Source organism: Gymnogyps californianus, chromosome 1 (genome assembly GCF_018139145.2).
Source record: "Gymnogyps californianus isolate 813 chromosome 1, ASM1813914v2, whole genome shotgun sequence".
Lineage (NCBI taxonomy): Eukaryota > Metazoa > Chordata > Aves > Accipitriformes > Cathartidae > Gymnogyps > Gymnogyps californianus.
In genome coordinates, this window is record NC_059471.1 from 126,113,412 (window position 1) to 126,141,207 (window position 27,796).

Below are 27,796 nucleotides of genomic sequence, written 5' to 3' on the forward strand. Positions count from 1 at the left end.
TATTATGCAGCTACAGTGATGCCCTTCAACATCTGGAGCACTGAGCAAGAAGGTACAGCTGGTAGTATCATTTGGCGTTGCTCCACCCTGTCAGACTGATAAGATCTTGCATTCATTTTGTAGAGAGAGAAATCATTCTGCAGAGTGCCAGGCATAGTGATCTCAGAATCACTGTTGAGGCGTCTGCTGGATTGTATTTTGAGTGAGATGAAAAATAGGTTCCAAATAATTCAGAGAATTTTAAAAGGGGGAAGGGAACAGGGATGCAGATAAGAGATTCTTGGTATGTTCCTAAAGCCTCTTCTCTCAGAACAGTGGAAAAGATGTTGGTTTATAATTTCCTCCCTTCAAAAATGCGTTTTTCATAGTTGAAAGATACTGTCAAAAGAATTCTTAAGAAGATAAGCAATGAGTTCAGTGTCAAAGCCTCATACCACAGTGTATAGTAATCAGTTAGTGATGCACTCCTCTGTGGACTGAAGACAGTCCTGCCTTTGTTCCCCTCTGCCATCCTGTTTCCAGGCTCTGTGTGTAACAGCTTACTTATGCATACTGTATTGATGGCTCATTGCTATATTAATTAACATACCTCCTGTCACTGATGCATCAAGAGGGGCAGCCTGTTTCCATATGTGGCCGATGACTGTCAAGTTATAAACTATGAGTCTAAAATTATTATTCTCATTTCTTACTTTTTTTCCAGGAGTATTAACTTTTTCTGGCATATATTAAGAATAACTGTATGAAGTGAAATTACTGTTGTGATTGAAAAATTTTTTACAGCTGATCTCATTGTTCTTGTATAGTAGGCCATTTCAACAAAAGGAATCCTAGTTATTTGCATTTATACAGAATGAATAAGAAAGCATATTTCAATGTAAATTCCAGAAACATGGTTTTCATTGGTTTACGATGTCCTATTTTGGGAAACGAAACTTCAACGCAAAAAAAAAAAAATGCTCAAACTGTTAAAGACTTAGTTGCAATAAGATGTTTTCATTTTTTTCCCGTTACATACAGCTTTGCAATATATACCTGCCTGAGTTCATTGTCTTTTTCAATCAAAGCTACCAACTTTAGCAGGTATTTCCAAGAAGAATGAAAGTACTGTTAGCTTTAGATTGCTTTGCATTTACACAAGCAGCAGCTTTTTACGTGAACTTTTCCAGAGGGCTTTGCCTTGCGTTAAGTCAGAACATAGAAATCAGCCTCATACCTCTAACGAGAGCATCAAACCAAAGATGAATGTCTTAAAAACCATATGTTTGACCTTCCTGCTTGAAATATCTGCACTAAGAGAAATGAGATACAGAAATGACTGATCTGCAGATTTTATAAAGTGCACTTAGTTCTTGCGTTCAACTCTTGTCCTGCTTAATGATTTTTCCTCTCTAAATTTCGCTGATGCTATCATGCTTAACTTATTTGCCAAAGTCTTAGATTGCACAAAGAAATCAGGTATATAACTTGATCCAAGCATTTACTTGCACTGTAGAGTTGGTCCTGTCTAACATGTAGAAATCTTTCTGTTACCTTCATGTCGGAGGTCTCAGAGAGATTCTCTTGGATTGGCCAGGCTGGTTTCTTTTAATAATGGAGGAGAACTGTATATCCCCTTTGCAGCAACAGGAATGTTAACTGCTGTCTAAAAATGGATAATGATTTGCATCAACTTAGCAATAAAAAAGTGTGTAAAGTAACCCGAAAGTATAAGCATGCATTTCTGTGCAGCTGTACTATCCATGGCAATAGTCAAATTTAGTGTGTACATGAGATTTGTTAGAGGAAGTGAGTGTAAACGATTGTCAGCTGGAGAGCAGCCCTGGTTAGCAAGGGGAAGCTATTCTATAGAGTTACACGTTTCGGATAGATCACGTGAATCCCACTTGATTAAGTATTTCCACTATATGGTTGTTGACCTACTCCATGTTGGAAAGCTTACTATTTTTCTCCTCAAATGACAATAGGGAAATTTATGAAGAGGTTTTTGGAGAGCAGCATTAGTTTGGCACATAGTCTTTAATAAATACCTTGGGCAGAGAGCTCTTTCTAAGCTGTGATTTAGAGCCCAGATTCACAAATGTTTGAATTTAATAGCTGCTGAGGATGTTATGTTCCTCCCTCCAGGTTTGAGGAAATAGTTCACAAAACCTCCCAGGAAGAGAGATGTGTTCATGTTTCTCTTGTTTATAACAAGCCAATTAAAGCAATATTTCTTTTGGTTAATTTCAGCTACTTTGTGAATGTAGCAACCGAGCCATGGTGCTTGAAAGAGCCTGTGGATGAAAACAGCCATCTTGGAGCTGAATCTAATCCCATAAATACATATTAAAAAGTTTTTCTTTATCGTGTGGAATCTTCCCACTAAGGGCTGTAGAAATAGGACCTTAATTTCAGTAAGTCTGTCCTCAGAGTGATGCTGCAGGGACAGATCCAGTGCTTTGGATTTGATTTGTGTTTCGCAAAATGAAGTCTTTATTTGGAGTATTGTAGCTCCCAAATGCTTATCGTTTTCAAGATAACTATATATTGTTGTTGAAAGGATTTTTTTGGCTTGGTGTTCCTTCAGGCTTTGCTTTTAGTTTTCCATAGGGAGAGGTAGGTTGCAAAATCAGGATTTTAAATCATTGCTAAAAGTTTCTGGTAATTTTGAGCCAGTTTGTAATGAAGGCAGGAATTGGCACCAGAATATAGAGTAATACTGAGTCTTCCTCACATTCTATGAATATTTGAACATGTAGTTTTGGTTAAGAGCCCATCCCAACCTCCCTTAGAAGTGGACAACTTGTTTGGAGTTGTCTTTCTAGTGCAACTCCCACTGAATGCCTAGGCTGGAGTTGGTACTTGCACAACTTAACTTTGAATTCTGGAGAGGGGAAAAAAAAAAAGCAATTTGGATCAGGTGTTGCACTCTCTTTTGTAAGTTAACTGTCTCCTCTTCCTGCTCAGCACAGGACATTTAGTTTCCATGATTTGTAATGTGAGTTAAAAGACATTTAAAGACATTACATGAAAAACAAGATTACAGAAAAGTTGAAATGAACACCTGAAAGAAAACACCCTGAAGGTGTTTCTCTCTTTATCTACAGGAGGTGCCTGTTAGACATCTGGTATACTTTCCTCTGCTTTTGCTTCAGGCAAAGAAAGTTAGGCAGCTGACCTTCATACACTGATGCAATAAGCACTTGTTTTCTAAAACTGAGCTATTGGACCTCCCATTTTCTTCTAGAAACCTTTCAGTTCTGTGATTCTCTTTTATAGCTCCTCTTTGGTTTTTTGAATTTCTCTGTCCACTGCTTTCAGCTGTGGAAGTGCTGTAGTTAATCAAAGTTCAGAAGCTCTCTGCAGGCAGTGGTCCTCTCAAAATGGTTCTGTCAAATGCCTACCTTCCCCCACTTAGCTCCAGTCACCTGAGAGAGGTAAGTCGGGAGCTGTACCCTGTGCTGACTAGACCTTGTGGTACGGAGGGCAGCCTGCCCTAGAGGGTGACCAGGTTTGTAAAGCTAGGGAAGAACTGGCCAGGTCCTGTGACCTCTCAACGTCTGTCTGCCTTTCTGACATTCAGAAGGGCAAGCAAGGTCTGACCTTCTGTGACTAAGTTTCTAAAGAAAATATCTGGTTTTGAGTGAACGTGTTGCTTTACCCAGTTCTGTTCTCATCTGGGCCAAAAAAAAAAAAAAAAAAGGATCAGGAAAATGTATAAACTCAAACTGTGGGGCATGCTCTGGCCAGCTTAGAGCTGTAGCTTCTCCCTATTCCCGTGCTACTGCTGTGATGGCAAAACCTAGTAAGAAGTGCCCTGTTGCATGTATCTATGTGTGGCATGTGCAGCCATGTCACGGATTATAAAAAGAAATGTGACTGGGCAGGCATGCCTTCGGCATTGGAAGTGACCGCTGTGCCACTATGAAGGCTTGCGTGATACCTTCACTTCAGGATATTCCTGAATCTTTCTGCTGGCTCTTTAACCTTTAGAAATCTAACCCAAATGGTGTTGAAAGCATAGCTGTGCATGCGGTTCCTGCCACTGATTTCAGTAGGAGTAGGGTGGTGCAAGAGATCCAATGCCCAAAGACACCAATGAGAAGGGAGAAGAAAACCATTTCAGAAAGTGTGGCAGAAATAGAGCTGGTTTAGTAGCAGATCAAATTATTCCCAAATAGTTTTATAAATATTTAGTCTAGATTTTTTTTTTTCATGGGGGAGGATATGAGAAGAAGAGGTAGAAGGAAATTTGAAATTTAGAGCAATAGTTTAATTAAAAACATTATTATAGAGAGCTAGTTACAACTAATTTAAAATATAAGTGAATGAGAATTTTTTTCCTTTTTTTCTGATTAAAATAATGCTTTTCTGTTTTCTGTATTTCAGACAGTGCTAACTACGGTTGGTGTTTCCACTTAGCTCTCATTAGCTTGGATTTAACTGTCAGGTGGGCAGGACCTAAGAGAACAGGGACTCCAGTTAAAAGAATGAATGACCATGCAGCAAGCTTTGTAGTTAAGAACTTTACATTGTATTGGAACAAATCCTGCCATAGCCATAAATTCTTATTTTCATTGATAAAGTCAGCTAATTACAATGTTAATGCACTGTAGAAGGGATGCTGTCTTTTTAGACAAGGTACTTCAAAAGGATTTTATTATTGTTGTTATTAAAGAGCCTGCCCCATGCTTCTTTCTTAATTTTTCCTTTTCTGGGAAAGTCCTGAAGTGTGATTCTTTGCTCCTCTTCATCAGCACAATGCAACCTCACTTTCCAATAAATATACTTATTTTTTTCTCCTTAGAAAAAAATACTAAAAAGAGCATTGCAATATTTGTTGGACAGTTTGTGTCCTGCCCTACAGTAGTGTCCGTGGACTGGGGCTGTGGGGTTTTTTTTGTTTGGTTTTAATACAAACAGCACCTGCTGATGCCCTTTGTTTATAAAGGTTTAAAAATATAAAGGAGTCTTTATTGTTTAAAGCTTCAATACTACTGGTTTGAATTGCTTCACTGTAAAGGCTTCTCTGTTTTTAAGAAGGCAAATGACCGAAGTCCCTTGATTGAACAGTGGAAGAATGAGGCATGGATATCTAGGTGGCCTGGGAAGACTTTCTGCAACTGGCCACCTATTGCTTGGATAGCTATTAGAAGACAGACACGGGACAGTCGGAGGCTAAGTTGCTCTTTTCAGTATGGATATCCATGGTGGTAACTTCCGTGGTGACGGTAGTCATCTTGGTAACCTTCCTGGTATCCCTGGTGATAGCTATGGTAACCATACCCACCATACTCATCATCTGGGCACTGCATGCCAAGTGATTGCTGAATTGTCATTTCCTGTCGCCGAAGCTGCATGGAATCAATCAGATCATACACAATCGCCATAGACCACATTGGAGAAGGATACCAGGATTTGACGTTTCCATCTTTCCCAACTAGAAGCATGGAGAAATATTCTGGGCTAATTTGGAAATAATTTCGAATGTCTTTCACCAAATTAGCTGGGATATCTTCTCGGTCTACAGTAGAGCTTCCTGGAAAGTGATCACATAAAAACAGCATTGATATTTTGTTTAGGCAGTGATGATGGTTTGTAGTAAGCGAGTTAGCAATGTGAGATGGGATACAGCCCAATAGTTGGCAATGTAAGATTCTTGTCATTTACAAGTTCAGGATTTTCTGGTTCCAAAATGAAACTGCTCCACTGTGAACTAAAGATGTGTGTTTAACAGTTTTGTTAGGTTTAGTAAACTTGTCTTTATTCTCTAGGCTGAAGCTACTGGAGTGTGGCACACCTTTTTGTCACCCAACACGCATGCACTTGTTCAGCTTCTATGCAGCTTGGGTCACTGGTTCACATAATGCGGAAGGCATATGTGAAAAACAGTCACAGTGAAAGAAATCAGAAGGATTGAAGTGTGATAGTGCAAAGAATTGCAGGATGAATTTGCTGGGTCATTAATGGCAGTAGAGAGCCTCACTCTTGAACTGTCATGATATGGGATGTGGTAGATGTCATGCCCACTTTAAAATATACATTCTAGTGCAAATCTGGTGAACTTCAGGCTTGTAAGTGTGAAATCTGGGTAAATGAGTAGAAACTATAAGACAACTAGGATCAGTGGACACCTATGTATATACACACACACACATATATACATAGTTGGCTTGGCAACAGGACTCTTACAAAGTGGCATCCTGCCTTACAAACTTGTTGAGGTTCTCTGAAGGAGGTCAGCAAGCAGGTGGCTAAGGGTGGTCTGGCTGATACAGGCTATGTGGATTTCCAGAAGGCTTCAAAAGGAACTTTGATAGCTTGGTTGAAAGGCAGAAACAAGGTGGGAGTGAATGATCAGTCCATAGAGTGGAGGGAGGCCACCAGTGAAGTTCCATGGTTGGTTGTGCTGGGACTGGTGCTGTTCAATACATTTACAATGTATTTGTAAATGACACACGTAAGGTACGAGCGTGGAGGTGAGGAAGTGTGCTGAGGGTGTGGAGATACTCAGAGCAGTAAGGGCAGGGGATGATGGTGAAGCATTGCAGAAGACCTTTGTAAGACTGTGTGACTGGTTAATAAAATGGAAGAAATTCTGTTCCGATTGAAGTAAAATGATGCACGTGGTGAAAATTTTGCTAACTCCACATAAGAAATGGTGAAGTCTGACCAGTACCACTTGGCAGTGAGATCTTAGGGCTATGAAAGAGAGTTTCATGAAAGGCTAGTTCAGTGCTCACTAATGGTCAAAAGCCGAAGCAGATATTATAAACCATGAGGAAAATAATAAAAAACAAAGCAGAGTATTATTACGCCACCATGGAAACCTATCATTTGTGTGCATCTTGAACACTGCATGAAATTCTGGTTCTCTCATCTCAAAAGAATATGGTAGAACTGGGGAAAAAAGTCAGAAAGGCAACAAGGTTGATCATAGGTTTGGAATAAACTCTGTATGAGAAATGACCAAGTAAAGACTGCAGTCTGTAAAATAAATGAGCTGGGGGGAGGTCTACAGGATTGTGAATGTCACTGCAGGGATGGATAGAGATTAAATGTTTACCTTTTTCCCCACACAAGAGATAAGGGGTATCAAACAAAGCTATAGGGGCCACGTTCAGGACAAATAAAAGGTACCTTGCAGATCTGTAGAGGTTCTCACAGGAGGACACATGCTAGAAGCTAGTGTGGATTCAAAGGGACATTAGACAAGTAAATTGAAGAGAGATATGTTGATCTTAACAAATAGGAACTATAACCAAGGTCATGAAGTCCTTCAGTGAAAAGTAAGTGGAGGCTGCAAGAGTGTTGATGGAAGAAATATGACATCTGCTTCCTCTGTGCTTATTCTTTCTTAGGCACGGACTTAATGTTTATATGTGGTAGAAGGACTACGATGCTTTCATGTACAGAGCAGTAGGAATGACAATGGGATAAATAAGCTCCTTCCTGTCTTTGTTCCTCCAGTGATGGAGGCAGTTGTTGGGATTAGGTGGTAGAGGAACCTGTAGCATTTGAAATGTACCCTGATGGTGAGATCTCCTAAGAATAGCTACCTGAAGTAGCCTGCTGGGATGCAAGTGGAATATTTAAAGGGGCCTTATAAGAAAGATGGAGACTTTTTACCAGGGCTCGTAGAGACAGGACAAGGGGTAATGGTTTTAAACTGAAAGAGGGTAGATTTAGATTAGATATAAGGAAGAGGTTTTTTAGGATGAGGGTGGTGCAACACAGGAACAGGTTGTGCAGAGAAGTTTTAGATGTGCCATCACTGAAAGTGTTCAAAGTCAGGTTGGACAGGGCTTTGAGCAACCTGATCAAGTGAAAGATGTCCCTGCCCATGGCAGGGGGGGTTGGACTAGATGATCTTTAAAAGGTCCTTTCCAGCCCAAACCATTCTATGAACATGGATGAGGGACCCATATAAGAGAATCTGCTGAGTCTGTGTTCTATCGCTCTTGAGCGTGTAAAAGGCACAGACATCCCTTTGTCTTTGACAGCAAGGCAGGCAGAGGAGTGTACTTGGGACTGTATGTTTAGGTGGGAGATAAAGATGTGAGATGACTTCCAGATGATATTTGGGCTTTTCTCTCCAGAAGAAGCTATATAATGCTTAGCACAGGAACACCAAGAAAGCTTTTTGTTTGCTTTTGTGTTGTCTTGTTTCTTAAAAGAAACAAAACAAAAGAGAAAAACACAGTCATACCCATCCCTCTAAAGAAATTACAGCAAAGACACTCAGCACTGTGTAATGCCCTTCATGGGTAGTACTGAAGAAACTGGAAACAGTCACTTACCATTAATTGGATACAACTCTAAGACACCTCCAATATCTTCTCCAAGTCCTAGCAATTTGAGGATAGTTATATGGCGCAGACCTGTGGAGGAAATGAAGGAGGTTTCAGGTCAGACCAGGCCTTTCTGCTCATTCTTGGGCAGATTTCAGCTTAATCAGCCACATCTGTGCATGCTAAATTGGGGGCCAGTCTCAGCCAGCCCCCTAGGAGGAAGAGTTACTGATTTCTACGGAGTCTCTGCCAGTCACATCACCTGTCCCAAACATGGGGATAAGCTAGTGTGTCAAGTAAATATGGTATCAGTTGCATAAAAGCTGTTGCTAGTGTCCCAAGGACAACAGCATTTGTTGTGGTTCTGTAGCATAGGGATACAAGCATCAGACACAGCAGTAAATTGCAGAGGCCATTCCTCAAATTCAGAATGTTTTTGCACTGTTTTGTTCACCAGTAAAGCTCGCTCTTGTCATACACACAGCAAAAAGTATTAAGAGGCAATATAACCTATCGCAGTTAAACTCCAAATGACTGTGGGGAATGGCTTATGACAGGCGTTCACTTCTTTCATTTGTTCTGGGCAGAGGCTTGGACTGTTGCCTCTGCTTTGAAGAAAGACCTTAGGGACTATAGAAACTGTTCGTGTAACATCAGTCTGTACGATCTACAAAATCTTTGATGTAACTGTTTTTACAGCTTGGAGGTAAGATGGTTGGAAACATATCACTTAGTTAAAACAGCCATTGAGGACAAATGCTTTAGGAACTCACTAGATCTCCTTCAAGCTGTCCCTAACAAAGGGTGGGGAGAATTAATTGTTTTGGTTACTGTTGTGGTTTAACCTGAGCCAGCAACTAAGCACCACGCAGCCGCTTCCCCCTCCCCCCTCCCAGTGGAGTGGGGAGGAGGGGAAAAAAAAGGTAGAACTCGTGGGTTGAGATAAGAACAGTTTAATAACTGAAGTAAAATAAAATACACTACTAACTAAGAATAATAGTAATAAAAAGGAATATAACAGAAAGAGAGAGAAATAAAACCCAAGACAAGACAAGTGATGCACAATGCAGTGGCTCACCACCCGCTGACCAATGCCCGAGCAGCGATCCACTCCTTCTGGCCAGCTCCCCCCTGTTTATATACTGGGCATGATGTCCTATGGTATGGAATATCCCTTTGGCTAGTTGGGGTCAGCTGCCCTGGCTCTGCTCCCTCCCAGCTTCTTGCACACCTGCTTGCTGGCAGAGCATGGGAAACTGAAAAGTCCTTGGCTTAAGATAAGCGCTACTTAGCAACAACTAAGGCATCAGCATGTTATCAACAGTATTCTCACACTAAATCCAAAACACAGCACTGTACCAGCTGCTAAGAAGAAAACTAACTCTATCTCAGCCAAAACAAGGACAATTACACTCCATTCTTCAGAAAGCATTTTACAGTGGTCTATGTCACAGTTTACTTTGGTAGTTACCAAATGAGATGATGCTGACAGTCTGAATGAAAGCCAGGTGATTAGGAATAAACAGCAATACTGTGCAGATCTCCCTTCAGGCATAACTCAAATGTATTGAAATAGCAGCTTTTGAATGAGACCTGTTTCACTCTGTTGTAGGAGTCAAGTCTAGGCCCTGTATGGTATTTGCATTGCTAGGAACCTAAGTTAAGGAGTAAGTCTCTCTGGGCTTCATAATGGAAAGACAGAGTGTTTCTGGGTCTTGCCCTTAATCACCTCCTGGAGGAGCCCATCTGTCTCCACTGACTATGTAGTTGGATCTTAAGTACCTAGTTAGGGGGCTGGGAGGGTCCTTATTGGATTAAAGCAGCTTCCATTAATATTTTTACAGGTTTTGGCAATGAAGCAGGAAGGAAAAGAAAAAAACCTGATGTCCATGCATCTCCCTGATACCTGGCCCAGTTCTGAGCTGGTGTCCTGGTTTCAGCTGGGGTAGAGTTAATTTTCTTCTTAGTAGCTGGTACAGTGCTGTGTTTTGGATTTAGTATGAAAATAATGCTGATATAACATACTGATGTTTTAGTTGTTGCTAAGTAGCGCTTATCCTAAGCCAAGGACTTTTCAGTTTCCCATGCTCTGCCAGCAAGCAGGTGTGCAAGAAGCTGGGAGGGAGCATAGCCAGGACAGCTGACCTGAACTAGCCAAAGGGATATTCCATACCATAGGACATCATGCTCAGTATATAAACTAGAGGGAGTTGGCCACAGGAGGTGGATCGCTGCTTGGGCATTGGTCAGTGGGTGGTGAGCAATTGCATTGTGCATCACTTGTCTTGTCTTGGGTGTTATTTCTCTCTCTTTCTGTTATATTCCTTTTCATTACAATTATTATATTTTATTATTATTGTTATTATTTTATTATTATTATTTTAGTTATTAAACCATTCTTATCTCAACCCATGAGTTTTAATTTTTTTTTATTCTCCTCCCCATCCCACTGGGAGGGGGGAGGAGTGAGTGAGCAGCTGCGTGATGCTTAGTTGCTGGCTGGGGTTAAATCATGACAGCTGGGTATTAGAGGATCTGCCCTTCCCAAAGCATTGTACTTATGTCGTTAATTTGTGCAGTCAAAAAAAGAAAATACTATTGATCTCCTGAAGTACCAGCCTGAAGAGAAGCTTCGGAGTGCTAACCTTTTCTGCCTCACACAAATGATTCCAGGGAACGCTTTGTTTAGCTGTCTTAGCTGTCAGGGTGTGCTATACTACCTGCTTAGCGCAGTCTTTTCCATATGGATTTGGAGTAGCTACAGCAAACTTTACAGTTGTCAGACTCCTCAGACTGTCTAGGTTCAGACTTAAGCAAAAGAATCCATCACATCACCAGGAAGGATGTGGTTTTGGGGAGCAAGAGTATAATTTCTTTTGACTCACCAAAATTGCAGGCTTGTCCACTGAGAGCAGCAAGCTGCTGGGAATAAGCCCAGTCCTCATCACTGGGAGCAGAGATCACCACCAGCCGCCTTCTCCATCGGAACCTGGAAAGAGAACAGAGTGCGACAGGGCACGGTCATGACACGTGACTCAAGTCCTCTCAGCATTTTTGTTCTCTGTAGGCTGAGATATGTTATACCTCTCACAACTTCTAAGAAACAGCTGGATGGGAGATCTTCCCACGTCTATCCATCACTCGGAAAGAGAAAGCCTGTTTTGAATTTTACAACTCCAAAACTCTCAAAGAAACATCTGCAGTTTTGCTGCTTTGCCAAACAAACACTGCAAAGCTTATGATCTTTGCTCAAAGCCCCCTTCGCTAGTTACAACAATGCTGACAAGTGTATATTCGAGAGAAAGAAACATTCCTGTGGAATTCCTCACTAGACTTTTAGCTTTTACGTCATTCACCACTGCTGGAACTGCACAGTTATTTTGCAGTCCAAGGGCTGTCTGAGAATTAGGGTGTATCTTCATTTCAGACATAACTCATACTTCTGTGTAAATACTCACTGACCTCTTTTTCTTCTATACCACACTCGCTCAAAATACCTTTAACATGGCTTTAAATCTGAGCTTGTTTGTAAGTATGTGGTTGTGTGAGCCTGTGGCTATATAAGGCATGCGTGGGGCAATAAGATAAATATTGGATATTTCTTTAATATGGGATGCCCCATCTAACCAAACTTTTGCATGAGGAGCACCTTCCATTGTCCTCTCAAGGAAAGGCAATGCCATAAGCACACTTGAAACCTTTAAAAATTCTAACTAAAGGGGTTTTTAATACTCTCCAAAAAAACCCTTTTTTGACTAAAGGTACTTCTCCACCAAACCGAAATAAATCAGATTTATAGGAATTTGCAAAGCTGCAGGGATATTTTTATAGCAGGAAATGATCTTTTAAATGGATGCAGATGTTACTCTTATAATAATAGCCTGCCTTTCTGCAGCACCATGTGAAGATCTCAAAATAAAGGCTAATGCAATGGATCAATTCTGTTCCACATGAGAGAAGCAGAAAATATGGTGGGACTTGCTCAAAGTCACAGAATAAGTTGTTGAAAGAGCAGGGGATGCTGATGTCTTTCTCTTGTTGACTGACTGATACTGCATGTATTTTTGTAATTAAAAAAGTAAATACTTGAAAACCAAAGCTCCCCAATTTTAATCTTGCCCAGGAGGAACAGCAGAGAGACATGGGCGTGTGTATACAGTTATGTGAATAGGAATGAGAAGCACTAATAATCACATACGTGACATGAAGGGGGGAAATTTCATGTTGTTATTCTGAAAATGGGGGAAAAAAAAATCTTTGTGATATTTTGTATAGCAAAAGCACCTGGCTACCTATAAACAGTGACCGAGAATGTAAACATTGGAATGTATTTTGTCTAGGGCATAGATCAGGATGGAATCTTAGCTGTGAGCTGCTTTAAGATACTTTTAATTCCTTTCCGTTTTTTTGAGTATCTCCTTTGGAGATGCACAGAGGTGAAAAGGGTTGAAAGCCACTCAAGTTGTTTATCCCCCTGCCTCAGACAATCCCTATACTTTATGTGCTTGTGTGGGTCTACACCTTACTGAGAAATTAATTCAGCTGGTCCTTCACAGCTGTTAGTTCACCAACACTGATGTACAGATTTGTGCCTTATTTCTGACATCAGAAGCCACAGGCCCATACTCCTGTCCTGACAAATCTGCCAGACCCTTCCCTGTGTGCATCCTTTCTTCCTCTTCTACCTATTTTGTATCCCATTCTTGTTTGTCAGCCCAGAGAGCAGCACAGCCAGTGTCTTGGTGTTACAGGGGGACTCCCCCCCACAAACTCAAGGATCTCCTCCTGATACATGTGACTTTTAAGCATTACTCAAGCCAGCTCTGACTCTCATGGTCTCCTTTTACGCCAGTCAGGCTTGTTAAGAACAATATTTGCATTATTATAACTGACATCCCCAATGAGCCATGCCAGGGAGATGATGCCAGGACTCTTGTTCAGCTGGGAAGATAATCCTGGACAAAGCTGGAATGAATCTTGCTGGGAATCTGACCAGTTAACGTGGCTAGTGAAATCTACCCAATATTTGAAGCCTGAGGCGTGTTTCATAGACAACAAATGCATTCTGTGCAGTGGCAGTTCTGTTTATAGATGCAACATTCTGCATTTTTCCTGCCTGTTTTTCTAATGTGTGTTTATGACTAGGGCTGTTTCCAAGCAAAGAAGGATTTGGGGCCTGTCACTTTCCAGCATACAAGCTCTTTCTTGTGTTGGTCAGCTGTTTCCAAACTGTGGTTCTTCTTGGTGGTCTTGAGGATGAATCAGAGAGACCTAAACAGGAGGTGGTGAGGTGGGTGGGGTGGATCTTGTTAAAGGTTCTCTTTCTGTTGAAGTGGCCATCGAATTTTAAAATGTTTATGAACCAACAACCTATTCATTTACCTGTTGCTGCTTTCCTCCTCAAGTCATAATCCATCATGCCGCCTCAGTTATTTTTATAGCCAGCTGGCATTAACAGTGTATTCCCATGGATTCTGATATTAGGTGAGGAGGATGCAGTAGTAACAGGTAAATCCTAGAGTGATGGGGTAGCCCTAATTTCGTGTAAATTGTCCTGTAACAGAGAGGGCTATAGCTGCACAGCTCTTCTGTGGATCTGAATTCCCGCAGTCCAGACATGTTTATCGCCTGGAGTTTAGGTCTTGCACATAGAGCAGTAACATGGCATATGGAGATTTCATAAACAAAACTGTCATTCTGCAGAAGGTCTCTGAAACATTTTGCAAGAGACATCTGCAAGACTTTTAATAATATGCATGACTAATACTGGCAAAGACCAACTGTTATCTCAAGCAGGATAAGAAGGAAGTTACAGAGAATTAATTACTGATTCAAGCTACATGGAAGAGATTAGAATGGGATTAATGAGATTGTGATAGTTGATGACTGAAACATATAAATACTGTGCTTTGTACATTCAAAACATTGAACTAACACCTGTGAATTAATCCTTATTTGCTCTTCTAATTGTCCTGGTTTCGGCTGGGACAGAGTTAAGTCTCTTCTTAGTAGCTGGTACAGTGCTGTGTTTTGGATTTAGTGTGAGAATGATGTTGATAACACACTGATGTTTTAGTTGTTGCTAAGTAGCGCTTATCTTAAGTCAAGGACTTTTCAGTTTCCCATGCTCTGCCAGCAAGCAGGTACCCAAGAAGCTGGGAGGGAGCATAGCCAGGGCAGCTGACCTGAACTAGCCAGAGGGGTATTCCATACCATGGAACGTCATGCCCAGTATATAAACAGGGGGGAGTTGGCCGGGAGGCGCGGATCGTGGCTCGGGAACTAACTGGGCGTCGGTCAGCGGGTGGTGAGCAATTGCATTGTGCGTCACTGTTTTTTTTTTTCCCTTCCCCCCCTTCCTTTTTTGTTATATTCCTTTTCATTACTATTATTATTAGTATATTTCATTGTTACTATTGTTAGTATTATATTTGACTTTAGTTATTAAACTGTTCTTATCTCAACCCATGAGTTTTAGGTTTTTTTCCTTTCTTCCTCCCCACTCCACTGTGAGGGGGGAGGGGGAAGCGGCTGTGTGGTGCTTCGTTGCTGGCTGGGGTTAAACCACGACACTAATGCAAATCAGTGTTATTATCTCCATGTCCTGATGGGGGAACTGAGGTACAGAAAGTTAGTGTCCAAAGAATGTGCAACATTCATGCTGACTTCCAGTGCTCTGTACAAGACTGCATTCAGCTATGGCTACATCTCTGTATTTGCTGTATTAAAAAATCACAGAAATAGTTGGATGGGTATTTTTCCAATAAGACAGTAATTATTAGAACTAACAGCAGATAAGAACAGAAGGTAATACCTGGATAAGAAGCTCTCAAGGGATTGCTTCTTATCTTCTTTGCAGACAATGCCCTCTTTTTTCTGTCTTTCCATGTCTTTAATTCGTGACTGGAAGGTGTCGATCAAATCAAACACGGACTTCATTGCTATGGGTACTTCATAGTATTGCTGTTAAGAATAAAAGGATACACATATTAGCAGTCTTTCTGCATGTATCACAGCACTGTAGGATATATAGAGATTGAAGTATTCCTATTTATACACAGGTAACAAGGCCTAAAACAGATTAGAAACTGTGGAAAATATTATTGGTTTTGCAGTCAGACTGCTCTTTGGAAGTGGCATATTTTCAGTATTTGCCTAATGTGTAAGGCCAGGCCATTGCAGGCAACAAATTGTCATTATATTCTTTTGTAAGGACATTCAACTAGAGAATTGTCCCTGTGCAATGTGCTGTCATCCCGTTGAGTGGCCGAACTGTGTGTTTTAGAATGCCAGGTACTACATTAAAACCCCTGCCTGGGGGGGGTCCTGTTCCTATGGTGTCAGCTCACCATCCCAGCAGAAACCCACAATTTCTGAAATCCCCTAACTGCAGAAACTGAAGATAGCTACCTAATTCCTGAAAATTTCTCTTACTGTCCTTTTTCTTGTCCTCCAGCAATGACCAAGTCCTGCATCAGTCTCTTACATGCCTCACATGCAAGCCTGTAGTGTAATTTCCTAAAATTTTTCAATTTTTTCATATTTTTCCAATGCCTTTTCTGTCGAAGAGTTGAAAACCTCACCTTGACCTTCATGTCAGTGTCCGTCAGCACCATGAAGAAGTCATTGTAGGTCATCCCATACTCTTTCCTCAACTCACTGATGAGCTGCTGGTCCACAAGATCTTCATCCTCTATCACTTTCATGGGTTTTTCATTATCTTAATGTGAGACAAAGGAGAAATAAAAACAGTCATGGAATCACACAGCACTCTGCCTTTAATTTCATCTTGAAAGAAGGGGGGAAATTCATTTCCCAGAAGCCCTCTTCCTGCTGCGTAGGCAAGATATTAAAAAACATCACTATGGCACTATGGCTTTTAACTGTCCAGTTTTCAATCCCAATATTTTTTTGAAAACCAGTCTATCCTAGGGCACATGCACTTCAGTATTCAACATTTCTACTTGCTTTTGAAAAATCTTTGTTGCCTGCTCTTTCCTGGAAAGATCTTTTAGATTTTTTCAATATGCTTATACATATATATGCATGTACTAATCATTTCACCAGCTCCTGAAATGGAGCCACTTCTGGAATAGAAAATAGAAACTGTTCAACAATTTAGGACAGGAGCTGGAAGGCACCATATCCAAATGAAACTGTGTAGAGAATTTGGGTCAGTAAAATATAGCTAGAACAGCTTGAGGTGCTTAACCTTGCCAGTCTTAAAAAATTACATGGGAGGTTTAGTGACTGCAAGAAATCAGAAACTGTTTAATGTGTCTTGAACACTGCAGTCCTAGCTCTTCAGCTATCTCTATATACCCTGCTGTGGCACTCCTCCTCCATCAGCTTGCTGATGTTCATTTCCCATTCTAGCACCCTGACAAGAAAAAACTTAATTTTGAGAATGATTTGTACCTGCTGACTGCTCCTCCCTAAGAAAACATTCAGAAACGCTCGAGGAGGAAAAGACCTCGGAAGACAGAGATTTGAAGCATGTACAAGAAAAGTCTGTGGAGGTACTGAGGTTCCTTCCTTCCCCTGGAACCAGGGTGTATTAGGGCCAAGTCCGGAAAGCCTCTGTGTCGTCAGCTCAGCCTCAGCTGTAGCATCCAGCACAGCGCTATACAACTGCGACAATGCTGGAACCAGCTTCTGTGGGCAACAGTGGGCCTGGAAAGCTGAAGACAGGCTAAATCACAAAGTGAAATGTCACCTGGGCACCAAAGAGCTCTCTGCAAACGTTACTTGCTTATGCCCTATGACACTACTATGAATATAAATATTCATATCTTCACTTAGAAATCCTCTCCACGGCTTAAGTGACCTGCCTGAAGTCAGACAGACGCGACAGCTGATCAAGAGCTAGAATCCAGAGGTACAACTTTCCAGTTCCCTGCTCCAGCGTTATTCACCAGCAAATAGAGATGAGATTAATTGATCCAAGTTGAGCACACAGCAACAGAAAAGATTTGATTCATCATACAGTAAGGCATTTTAAATAATTTTCTAAACATCCGTAGCCTTTAAGGAGCATACTGATCTGATTCAAATTTTGCAGTAGGTCCAATCTGTGTAATAGACTGAACAAAACTTCTGAACTAAAACTTTGGGAAAATGTCTGCATCAGAACCTGACCTTTAGGTTTCACACCTTGGACCCGCTTCTTACAGAAAAAAACCCAAACTAGCAAATGTTAAAATTTGGTTATCCTCATCAAGCTATAGACGTAATTCATATGGTTTTACATGGTTATATGTACCTCAGTTGAAAGTTTTGTAAAGAATTATAGGCAATGTTATAAATTCCCCATTGGATGGGTTGCTGGATGTGCTAATTGGTTATTCACTTCATAAAACATATGTAAATCATGCATCAGTGCTTCATAAGTGAGATTTACATGTTGCTAATGGCAAGCATGACCATTAAAACATAGACCAAAAATTCATACTTGTGCTTGCAAACAATTCCCTACAAAAGCAAAGGCTATCTCATTGGCCTATGTGGAAGTAGAATAATGAGAAAGATGTTACTGTGAAATGTGATGGAAAACAGCTGTATGGTGCAGTACCTTAGACCAACTGACCCATGGCACTCTTCTGCTTTAAAGACTCTAGATATCAACATAAAGATAGTGCTTTAGAGTTTCATTGTCAGGCGATTTTCTTTCAAAACTTACAATGTAAAGAAGAAAATTAAATTACAAGAGTGATACGGAAAAATGTTTCAGGGGTAAAAAAAAATAATGGCACAAAGGCTGGCCTGCCTTTCAAACTTGCAAGTGATTTCTAGGGAGAAGAAAAAGAACTTAATCTAATCGCCTCTTTCCAATCCACTACTTGTCCCTGACCTCCACCTCATAAAGGACATCTGGGATCAGCGTGAAGAACAACGAGAGTTGAGACTGTCTGCTGCTACCTGTAAAGTCCTCACTCTCTTTGCTTTTTCTGGAAGGGTCACTGAAAGAGTGTGGAAACTTTTCTCCATACATCTTTAGCAGCTAGACAGGCTGGGAAGATGAGTTACTCTTTAGAAATAATTCAAATGAGGTTGAAAAGAAGTTCAGCAGTTTGTTGTAGCAGTACAGTGGCCTAATAGATTAGGTATTGGCTTTGATTGTAAGGTAGGTAGCCTGGGGCTGGTGTTTAGTTGACTAAGGCCCTGTTCCCATGAGTTGGGGAAAAGAGACCACATGGCTAACTCGGGGTGAAAAGAAGACGTCTGCAGTGACACTCAGCTTTTGTGTCATTCCAGTGGGAAGCTGGGAAATGCTCTTTGGTTTCAGTATGAGCTGATCTTGGCCAAACAGTGTTAATGAGCTCTCTTTCATTCACTACTTCTAAATGTGTTTGAAATTTCAAATGAAAAGCCTTTTCTGTGGATTTTTCTGTTGCTGTCATTTGTATTTCAGTCCCCAGATGCAGCACTGCAAGTAGACATCATCATGCTGGGTGCTAAGGCTTCTCACTACAGCATCAATACTGTGAACAAAATGTTTCTTAGGAGCTTTTGCTGCCTCTGGTGCTGACAGAGAGTGAGCCATGAAGAGGCCATGCAAGTAGAAAGGGTAGAGGAGAAGGGGAGGTAGAATAGAAAGATGTTTGTATTATTTAAATTTTTAAAAAAGCTCAGGATTTGGTGTTTTAGGCAAAAATGTAAGGTGAACTTCATGTAAGGTTTAACTTACACCCTCCTAAGTCTCCTGCTTTTCTTCAACAAGTTAATTCCTCCTGTGAGAATTTAGCTGTTATACACACTTGTGTGGTTTGGGGAAAGTTTGGGTGTAGATTAAGTTTGGAACAGGCTGAAAGAGTATGGTCTATGTCAGAGTGAATGTCTGTTTATTAGCCAGACTGGAGCTAAATATAATCCTAAACAGTCCACTGACAGGCAGATGGGTCTAGATACACAAAAAGGTGACCTTGAGTAACCTTGGCCTGATGTGGAAAATCCTGTATGGCTCCAGATTTGTCAAAGAGGCACACAAATGGACAGTCTGGCAGGATTTGTGGCTCACTGTCATTCAGGGACACAAGGCTCCTGGTCCCCCGCTAGGTGCTCTCCCTCTGAGAGGAGTAGAGGCACGGCTGGAAGCCAGACATAAATCTGTGATCTTCTGCACTGTTGTATGCCAGACCTGAAATACCCTGGAGCTGGTGTGGTCCTGAGCTTTCTGTTCCATCACACATCTCTTCCCAAGGTCTGGTAAAACCAGATGAACTTCCAGAGGAAAGATGTGGTGGACTTATAAGCAAAACTAGCAGCTTTTATACTATTTCTTTGCCTTTGTCCAGTGAAGCATTCACAGGGGTGTTAACTTTTAGACGCAGACAGCAATGAGATTGTTTACATGATTCAAGAGACCTGAACACTGACACCAGTTGTTTCAAAGCTGCCTAAGAGAGATGGATGCTCAGTGTCACCCGTCTATATGGGAACCCTGTATGTAAAGAAAGTCATACTAAATATGGCTGAATGAGCTACTCTGCAAGTCCTGCATAGTCTGATTTATAGTGCCTCCAAAACCTCTGGCTTCATTGAGATGAACCTCTTTAGAATTGCCAGCAATAAGCAGTCACACTGGTGGGTATCTTGCTTTACAGGTAAAGAGAGATGATAGGACTTCAAATGGTAAACCTTTTAATATCAGGTATGCTGGTGCAAATTTGTAAGGTTGTGCATACCTAGAGGCTATGGTTGAAATCTTCTAAATTAATATCTGTTTACCAGTACAGAGGGGAAAATGTGCCTGGACCTCCCCTTACTGTGGAGGAGAATACTCACTTTGTGAACATATCAAAATCAGCTCTTAAGCCTAGGAAAGCTGATCCTGGGAAGGAAAGGAACTCGCAGCAAGGGATCTAACTAGCACACTTCTCTCTATCCTGGGTTTAGCCAGTGTATGCCCCTGAAAAATGAGGCTTTTTGCATGACCTTGTGAGGAGTGCAAAGGCATGAGAAAATGTTATATGGCAGAGTGGGGAGATAATGACGTTGAGCTTCAAAATAGGATTAATTTGGGCCAAGTTTTGAATATAATCTCAAACAGTTCCCTTCAGCATTTCCTGCCCCCAATCTCCTCTCCTTCATGACAACAGCCAGTTTCTTTAAGCAGTCTTTAAATCATGCTAGCAGTATCTAGCCACCCATGGCTGATGTCTTGCAAAAACCAAGGGCAGGGGGGCATTGTATTAGGGCAGCTGTTCAGTTAGACTGTGAGGTTGGTATTCAAGATATTGGTAGAGCTGAGCCTAATTTCCTCTTTCTGTCCCATGCCCTCATCACATTTTTCTGCCTTTTCACTGTTTCACTGTTTTACTGGCTTTAAGAATTCCCACTAAGAAAGCTGAAGGTGCTCAAGTTACAGCACTGGAAGCCTAAACATGGAAAATATCAGACACTTATGTAAATACAAAAGGGGGGTAGTTAGCATGGAAGGAGGAGGAAAGGGCTCGAAAGTGCAACTGGACCACAACAAATGATCTTGCTTAGATCTTGACCCAAGCTGGGGAGATTTCTCCCTTTGCTGTCTGTATTGTGCCCACAAGATGGAAAGAAATTATTAAAAAAAAAAGAACCTAGCTGGAAGTGGTCAATTTTCATGCTGCTGTTGTTCATGGTGCCAAAAATTGTAATGACTGAGATCTTCCTTGTTGCCATCTTGCAGAAGCTCTCCAGATATTCGTCTCGCTGCTGTACATACATGGTGTTGTCCGCCTTGGGGGTTGTGATCAGCTGGTTGGTGGCAGAGACAAAAGAGCTTGTTTAGTATAAGGAATGAAGCAGATGAGTGTTTTACTGAAGGCGAACTAGTTACTGTCTGCAAACTGGGCTTTCTTTTCCATAGAGCTGTTGACAGCTCTGTAGCCTTATTTTATTTATTTGTGGTTGGAGCGTACCTTTAGGCCCAGGCCTGACCCAAAGGTGTTCAGCCAGCCACAGGAAAACCTTAGGAAGCACGGCCAGCTGGGTGGCACCAGCTCCTCCTTTGCCTCTCCACAGTGCTGGTAGAAGAAATGGCACTGGATTTTACAGAAAACCATGTACTCTTCTATTATGCCTTGCCCTGCCAGTCCCGCCAGGTCTCCCTCACAGCCTTCAGTGGTGCCATGAGTCTAGGATTCCCCCTACTCACTCACAGTGGGAGCACTGGGAACATGGCAGCCGCTCTGGCCTCATCCCATGGCCCAGGCAGGGCTCCTGGTGGCTGTTTTGACTGTCAAGGGGTGAGTACAGCTAGGGCTACATGAATACTTATGTAAGTGATGGCTATATAAGAAGACCTTGAAGACTTGCTAAGGCCACTGTGACCTCATCCAAAAACTGCTGATTTAGCTTTTGTTTGTTCTAAGCCAGTTTGATGTCTTATGGGACTTTTATTTGCTGAGAAGGCACGGCTATGGGGCAAGAGCAGGAGGAGGAACAATTACAACAACAAAAGTATAAAAATCTCTACAGTTTATAGTACTTCTTTCAAAGCCTCCTAACAATTGCAAAAATTTAACTTTCTAAAAGTTTAAAGCACACAACTTAGATCCTTCATCAGTGACTGAGATGCAAATATTCCAGGGAAGGGGTGTGTGTAACAACATGCAGTGGTCCTATGCAGCAGTTTCCAGCAGAAGGTGGAGAGGAATGCTGCAGCTCTAGCAATGTAATCATTCTAACTGGCAGCAGTGAACTGCAATCAAGCACCTGCCACTGATCCCCCAAACACAAAGGGAGTTGGAATCTGGATCCCAATTTTATGGTTTAAGGACATAAATAATCACCAGAATCCTTCAATTGCAAACTTACGCTTTAGTCTGTAACAGGTGCAGTCATCTTCTAGCTGCCTTCCTAAGTTTGTAGGGCCTGGAGGCTAATTTTTATGATATACTCCTTAAAAATCCAGTTCATCAATGTACTGAAATGTAAGACGCATTTCTGGGCTTGTAAGATCTGACTCTCATTTGTGCAAAGGCCCCCTGGCATGACTACAGCATTGGGACATGAAGGTGAATGAGAGTCAGACACAAAGAGGATTTGACTTCTGGGCCATAACATGTAACACGTTGCTTTTAAATTGCATAGAAATGCTTCAAATGAGAAAAGGATCATGAAAAGGATTTGAGGACTGAGATCAAAACCAGACCATTGGTTTGTATTGTCCTCCTAGTTTTGGAGGCCGTAAGCAGGAATGCACAGTCAAGTCTGAATTTGATCTACTTCATCAAATCTTGTAGAACAAAGCAGGGAACACTTAAGAGGCAAAGCAAACTTCAAATCAAGGCTTTGTGCCAGGACTGTTTTAACCCAGGCAGTATATACACTGTATCTATCTGAATTTGCATGCACGTGTGTGTATGTGAATGTGCATATATGTGCATGTGCGTATAAATGGAGTGTTACATATAAACTATCAGTCAGCATTTCATCACCACAGAGAAACAAACAAAAAACCCAAACTCACTAAGCCAAGATTTCTCAACATTACTAAGACTGCAATAAAAGCCCCACTATAGAGAGGTGGGGCTGCAGGACTCAAAACCCATACATTTTTTCAGCTGGGTCCTATATTTGTCATTAATTGAACTTAACCCAGAATAGCCTCCAAAATTCTGGATGTTTGAAATTCACACTGAAATCTGCAATCTGAAATCCTTAATGAAGTGTAGGACTTAAAAACCCATGTCCCTCTCAAAAGACTTTCAGGAGAGGACCAAAACAGTGTCCTTGGGAGCCAGTCTATTAAAGTGGCTGAAAGACAAAAGTATAGCAAAGCAGTGGGGAATAAATCAAGTAGAGCCACTTCTGCAGCAGTGTGGGCTAATTCTCTAGAGAGGGAGTTTGAAGACTCATGAGTGACAGAGTTCATTTAGCTGGAAGGACTGACCCTAAGGGAACTGAACAGTTTGATGGGAAGGGATGCAAATAGGCACGTGTGTGGATTCGAAGCAGCTTGAGAAGTTCTTTGTTTTCCACATGTGCCGTGCGTGGCAAAGAGATAGAAGAGTTCAGCCACTGCTTTTACTGATGACCAAATCAAACTTATTCTCCAAGAAACTTCAAAGCAAGCAGGCTGAGGATAGTATTAGATATTGGAAAAGTGAAGTGCGGCGTGGCATAATCATTTGTCTTCAGTGAGTTTTGGCCTGGCAACCTGAGATTGTGCAACTCTTTCCTTGGAGATCCAGCTGAGAGGTGGCCTAGTATCAGAGGGTTCAAATTTCAGAACATCCTTTAAGTTGCCAGGAATATGTTGGTGTAATGAATTAGCAGCCTGACATCTGTGAGCTCTGCTTTTGGCTCTTTTTTCAAATTTGTTTTTATTTGTCCTGATGCTACAGATATTCTAGGAAGCCACTACGTTGAGATATATGACCAAATTTCAAAGATCCCAAACTTCTGTGCAGTTTCTCTCTCTGAGCTTTTGATTTGGCTAAGTATTAGTTAACAAGTAACTAAGAGGCATTATTTGCAAAATTCAGTCAAGTTCAAATTTTTCAAATATATGGCTTTTCTCCACTTCCAACATGTTGGGGAATGCAAGTCTGCTAGCTCTGCACAGCCCCTACAGCTGGAAGAATGGGGAGCAGGAGAAGAAAGTTGCCTTCTGCTCAGGTCTGTGAATCATCAGCAGAATGATTAATTAAATTCCAATGGTTGAAATCTTAGCTTGGCATCTTAGCTATTTGTATTGGAATATGGGGCATGAAAGTCAAAGCTATGTTTGTGACACTGACTATTGGACAATAACTGTGAAACAGGCCAGCTTGCAGTGGACTAATTGCAAGAAACCAGCTCCCACAATAATATTTTTAAAGAACTCTTTTTCAAAGTGTACCTTTCAGGGTATGTGCCATCTGCCAGAAAAAACATTTGTAATACAGCTAAAACTGTTTCCTGTCCCAGGTGAAGTGGTTTTTTAGATAAGTAGTTGGAAAAACATACACCACTATTAAACCCTGGGACAAGTAACTCCAGACCATGCTGAGTTTCTCAGACTTGAAAACTTACCATAGTGTTATAGTTTAATAAAAACAGCAGGAGAAAAAACCAAAACAAAACAAAGTTTGCACGGGATCTCTGAAGATGTCTAGGAGATCTGAATGCCAAATTCCCATCAGAAAGAATAGCAAATGTAACAATCCTACCTCAGGGCATCCGATCATATGCCGTTGTGCACATCCTCAGTCAGACGTGCACTAGTACTGCCAAGCCACCTGGCTTGCTTCCAGTTTTAGGACACCAGCACCAATATAAAACAGGTGTGCCAGCTGGCAGGACATGCTGAGCATCGAAATGTGGTAACATTGGCAAGTACCCCATAGCGATGAATGGATGTAATCCACACTGGAACCTCATTTTATCAATCCTGTCTATACAGATCCTGACACCTACCTATCCACTGGAAACAAAATAATCTGATGGTTATGTGGTGGCTCATGGAAGCGACTGGGAAGAGGTTTTAGCCTAATTCCAGGCTGACTGATGTTCATACTGCATGTAAGATTTCCAACATGAGGCTGCAAAACCTTCCCTGTTGGCAATGTTCGTTTGGGTCTAGAAATTTTACCTCTTAAACAAAAGCACTAAAAAAGAATAATACAAAACCACCATAAACTTTCTGTTCCACATATTCCTACTAAGAGGGAGATATGACTTCATTTAAGTAATAAGATTCAGATGAATGAGTTACTTACAATGAGTCGCCTTTTGCCTTCAAAATATTCCAGGAGGTCAGTCACCGATTTCCTGGGAGGCTGTAGGAAAGGCTTCTTGTTGGGCTTGGGGAAATGCTCATTCTCAGTCCTGCTCCCCTTCTTGTTCTTCTTGCCACGGTCTTTGTCCTGTTTGCTCTTTTTCTCAGCTTTGTCCTTCTTGGACTGCTTCTCACTCTTCTGCAGCTTGTCAGGTCTGTCCTTCTTCTTCTTCTTCTCAGGTTTATCCATTCGCTCATGCTTCTTTGATTCTTTTCCTTTCTTTGGGGGAATATTTCCCACTGCAAACTCTTCCTCTAAATGGGAACTAGCAGGCTTGCTCGGGTCATATTTATCTTCATATTCATTGCTCAGTATCTTTTCTTGGGCCTTCTTTTTTGGTGGTTTAGTTTTAGTTGGTTTGTGTTGCCCTGGTGTGACATTCAGGTCCCTGTGGTTATAGTCCTTTCTGTCTGTTCGGTTATCTTTAAATCTACCCACATTTGCCTTTGTATAGTGCACTGAGGGAGCTGTTGGGACTTCTGTGAAACTGTCATAGCGGGCAGCTTTGCTTGGTTTCCGTGTGGCCGCCGGGTGTTTCTCTGGGTGGCCGCGCTGCCGGTCCCTGCGGTTTGCCTTCCACACAGGAGAGTAGAAATCGTCAGAGGCTGTGACTCGTGGCGTGGTGGCATCGGGGGCTACTGGCAGCCTGTGGTACTCTGTGGTGGAATGTGACTTTGTGGTCCAGGTCCTCTGCGTGGTGGGGAGGGGTGTAGTTGTTGTCGTAGACCGGCTTGCTGTTGTCACTGCGCGGGTGGTGGCACGGGTGGTTGTGGTGGTGGGAGGGAGGGTAGTGGCCCTTACTGTAGGCAGAGGAGTGGCCACTGTGGTTGTCATTGGTTTCCTCACTGTTTTGGTCCTTGCTGGCTGATTATTGCTCTTCCTTGGCTCCTCCTTCCTTGCTGACACCTGGACATGTCCACCACCAGGGGTAGGCTGGGTGCTGCCCCCGTTATTGCCTTCCTCAACCACTTGTCCCTCCACCCCAGCTGCTTTGCAAGTCTGGATGAAGCCCTTCTGCCTCATCTTCTCAATTTTTCTGATGGGGCTCTGATCAATGACTTCGTACATGGCCTCTAGCCTGACTGGATAAGGGTACCTTTCCTCCACCTGCAGAGTTTTCTTCAACAGCACCATGCCAAATTTCCCCCTCTCCAGTTTCAGAAAGCTCATGAGCTTAGGGATGAGGGCAGGATCTAGTGGCTGCTCCAGGATTTTTCCTTCGTTGGTTATCCTTCTGACTTTTCCCCCTTCTTCCCCTTCTTCGTGGAACAACACAATCTGCTGGATGTGCCTCTCAGCCAGTTCGCAGTAAACATCATTTTTCAGCAGGCTCATCATAAGCCGGTAGTAGCCCTCAGAGGCATGGGGGGCAGAAATGACCCACACTCGATTTTTCCCAGCAAAGCTGGCCAGGACATTGGGGGAACTTGACCCTGAAGGGAAACGTACCACTCGTGACTGTGAGGCAGAGGATATCCCTTCGTCCTTAATCATCTCGACTTGGAGTATTTGGCTGCAGCTGTGAGTCTCTGTACCCGTCTTGTTCTGGTCCCCATGCCCCTGGCCTGGGAACGTGCTTCCCCTTGCAGGAGATTGGCAGGTGCCTTTGGAGGTGCTGAAGAATCCCTCTTGATGACAGGGTGTTGGGGATTTGGGCTCAAATTCCTCAGGGATGCTCCAGACCTTCTCAGGAGGCTGCCTGGAGCCCTGTAAGCCAGGGGCACTTTCCTAACTCCATGGCTCCCTCTCTCCGCTAGCCTCCCTGTCTTCTCAGAGCCACACACTAGCCACGCTGCCCACAGCAGGGCTAAGCTGAGAGCTGGCCTCCAGTTCATTGTGGAATCTGCTTGAGGAGAGGAGGAGAAAGAGAAAAAGTTAGATCTTAACGGTATGATGGTATCTTGCAGAAGTGATAAAAAAAGCAAAACACAGGCTGGCTAGTTTTTGTGATTTAGAAGTGCTGATTACACCTCAGACCTGCCCTGGTGGCTTTGTACAGTTTACAGTTGTTTTTGGAAAAGCACAAAATGGATCATTTTATGCAAAAATGAGATCATCCGTCTGTAACATGACTCTGTCTATCCAAAAGGACACTGATCTGCATCCTTCTCTCTCTCTCTGTCTCTCTCACGCTCTCACATACACACATGCAAACACGCACAGAGAAAGGGTCTGGTACGTAGAGCAGAAAGCCGAGAATTTGCCTTGAGACTTACACTCTCAGGGAAGTTCCCCTTCCAGAGACGAGGTTTCACGTCTTTTTCCTTTAAAAGGAGTCCAATGCCATACAGCTTTGCTGCTGCCCAGTGATTTATCTTTACGCAGCCCAACAGGTCCCAGAGCCTGTCCGTCTCCCTGTGTATCTTTTAACTTTGTTTCTTCTTCACCTTCTTGACAAGTGGGATGAGGTTAGCGGAAATTTCCTTTGGGATCTCTGCTTCTCCATTTACCTGCACGTCTGGCTTTTTGCTGTACTTGTTACCCACGCAGGCAGGGATTTCATTTAAGAAAAGGGAACTCCTGGCTGCTCCGAGTCTCTGTCTTTTAAACTTCCCAAGCCTCCTTCCCACTCCTTGCTTCCTCAGTCCCGTTTAGCTCCTTTGTTTCCAGAGAGGAAAGCACCAGCGTTAATATATTTTCCAGGCTGAAGAAAAACACAGGAATGTGATGCTGAAAAAAAACCAGGACGCTTCCCTTTCCCCTTTCTCCACACTTCGACAAAAGCAAATTGTAAAAGACTCGTCTTTTCTTCTCTTTCCCTTCTTGGCTGGCCGTGGT

The 27,796-nt window shown here is 42.2% G+C and overlaps 1 protein-coding gene across 1 annotated transcript; it reads right to left on the reverse strand.

Annotated features, from left to right (window-relative positions):
• Positions 1 to 878: 878 nt before the first annotated feature.
• Positions 879 to 27,796, reverse strand: CCDC80 (coiled-coil domain containing 80). The gene is given in 9 exon segments (XM_050915417.1): positions 879 to 5,521; positions 8,283 to 8,363; positions 11,159 to 11,262; positions 15,088 to 15,236; positions 15,857 to 15,993; positions 20,852 to 21,008; positions 24,959 to 26,517; positions 26,520 to 26,864; positions 27,235 to 27,796. Coding segments are annotated over 8 exon segments (2,868 nt in total). The 5' UTR covers positions 26,854 to 26,864; positions 27,235 to 27,796; the 3' UTR covers positions 879 to 5,174.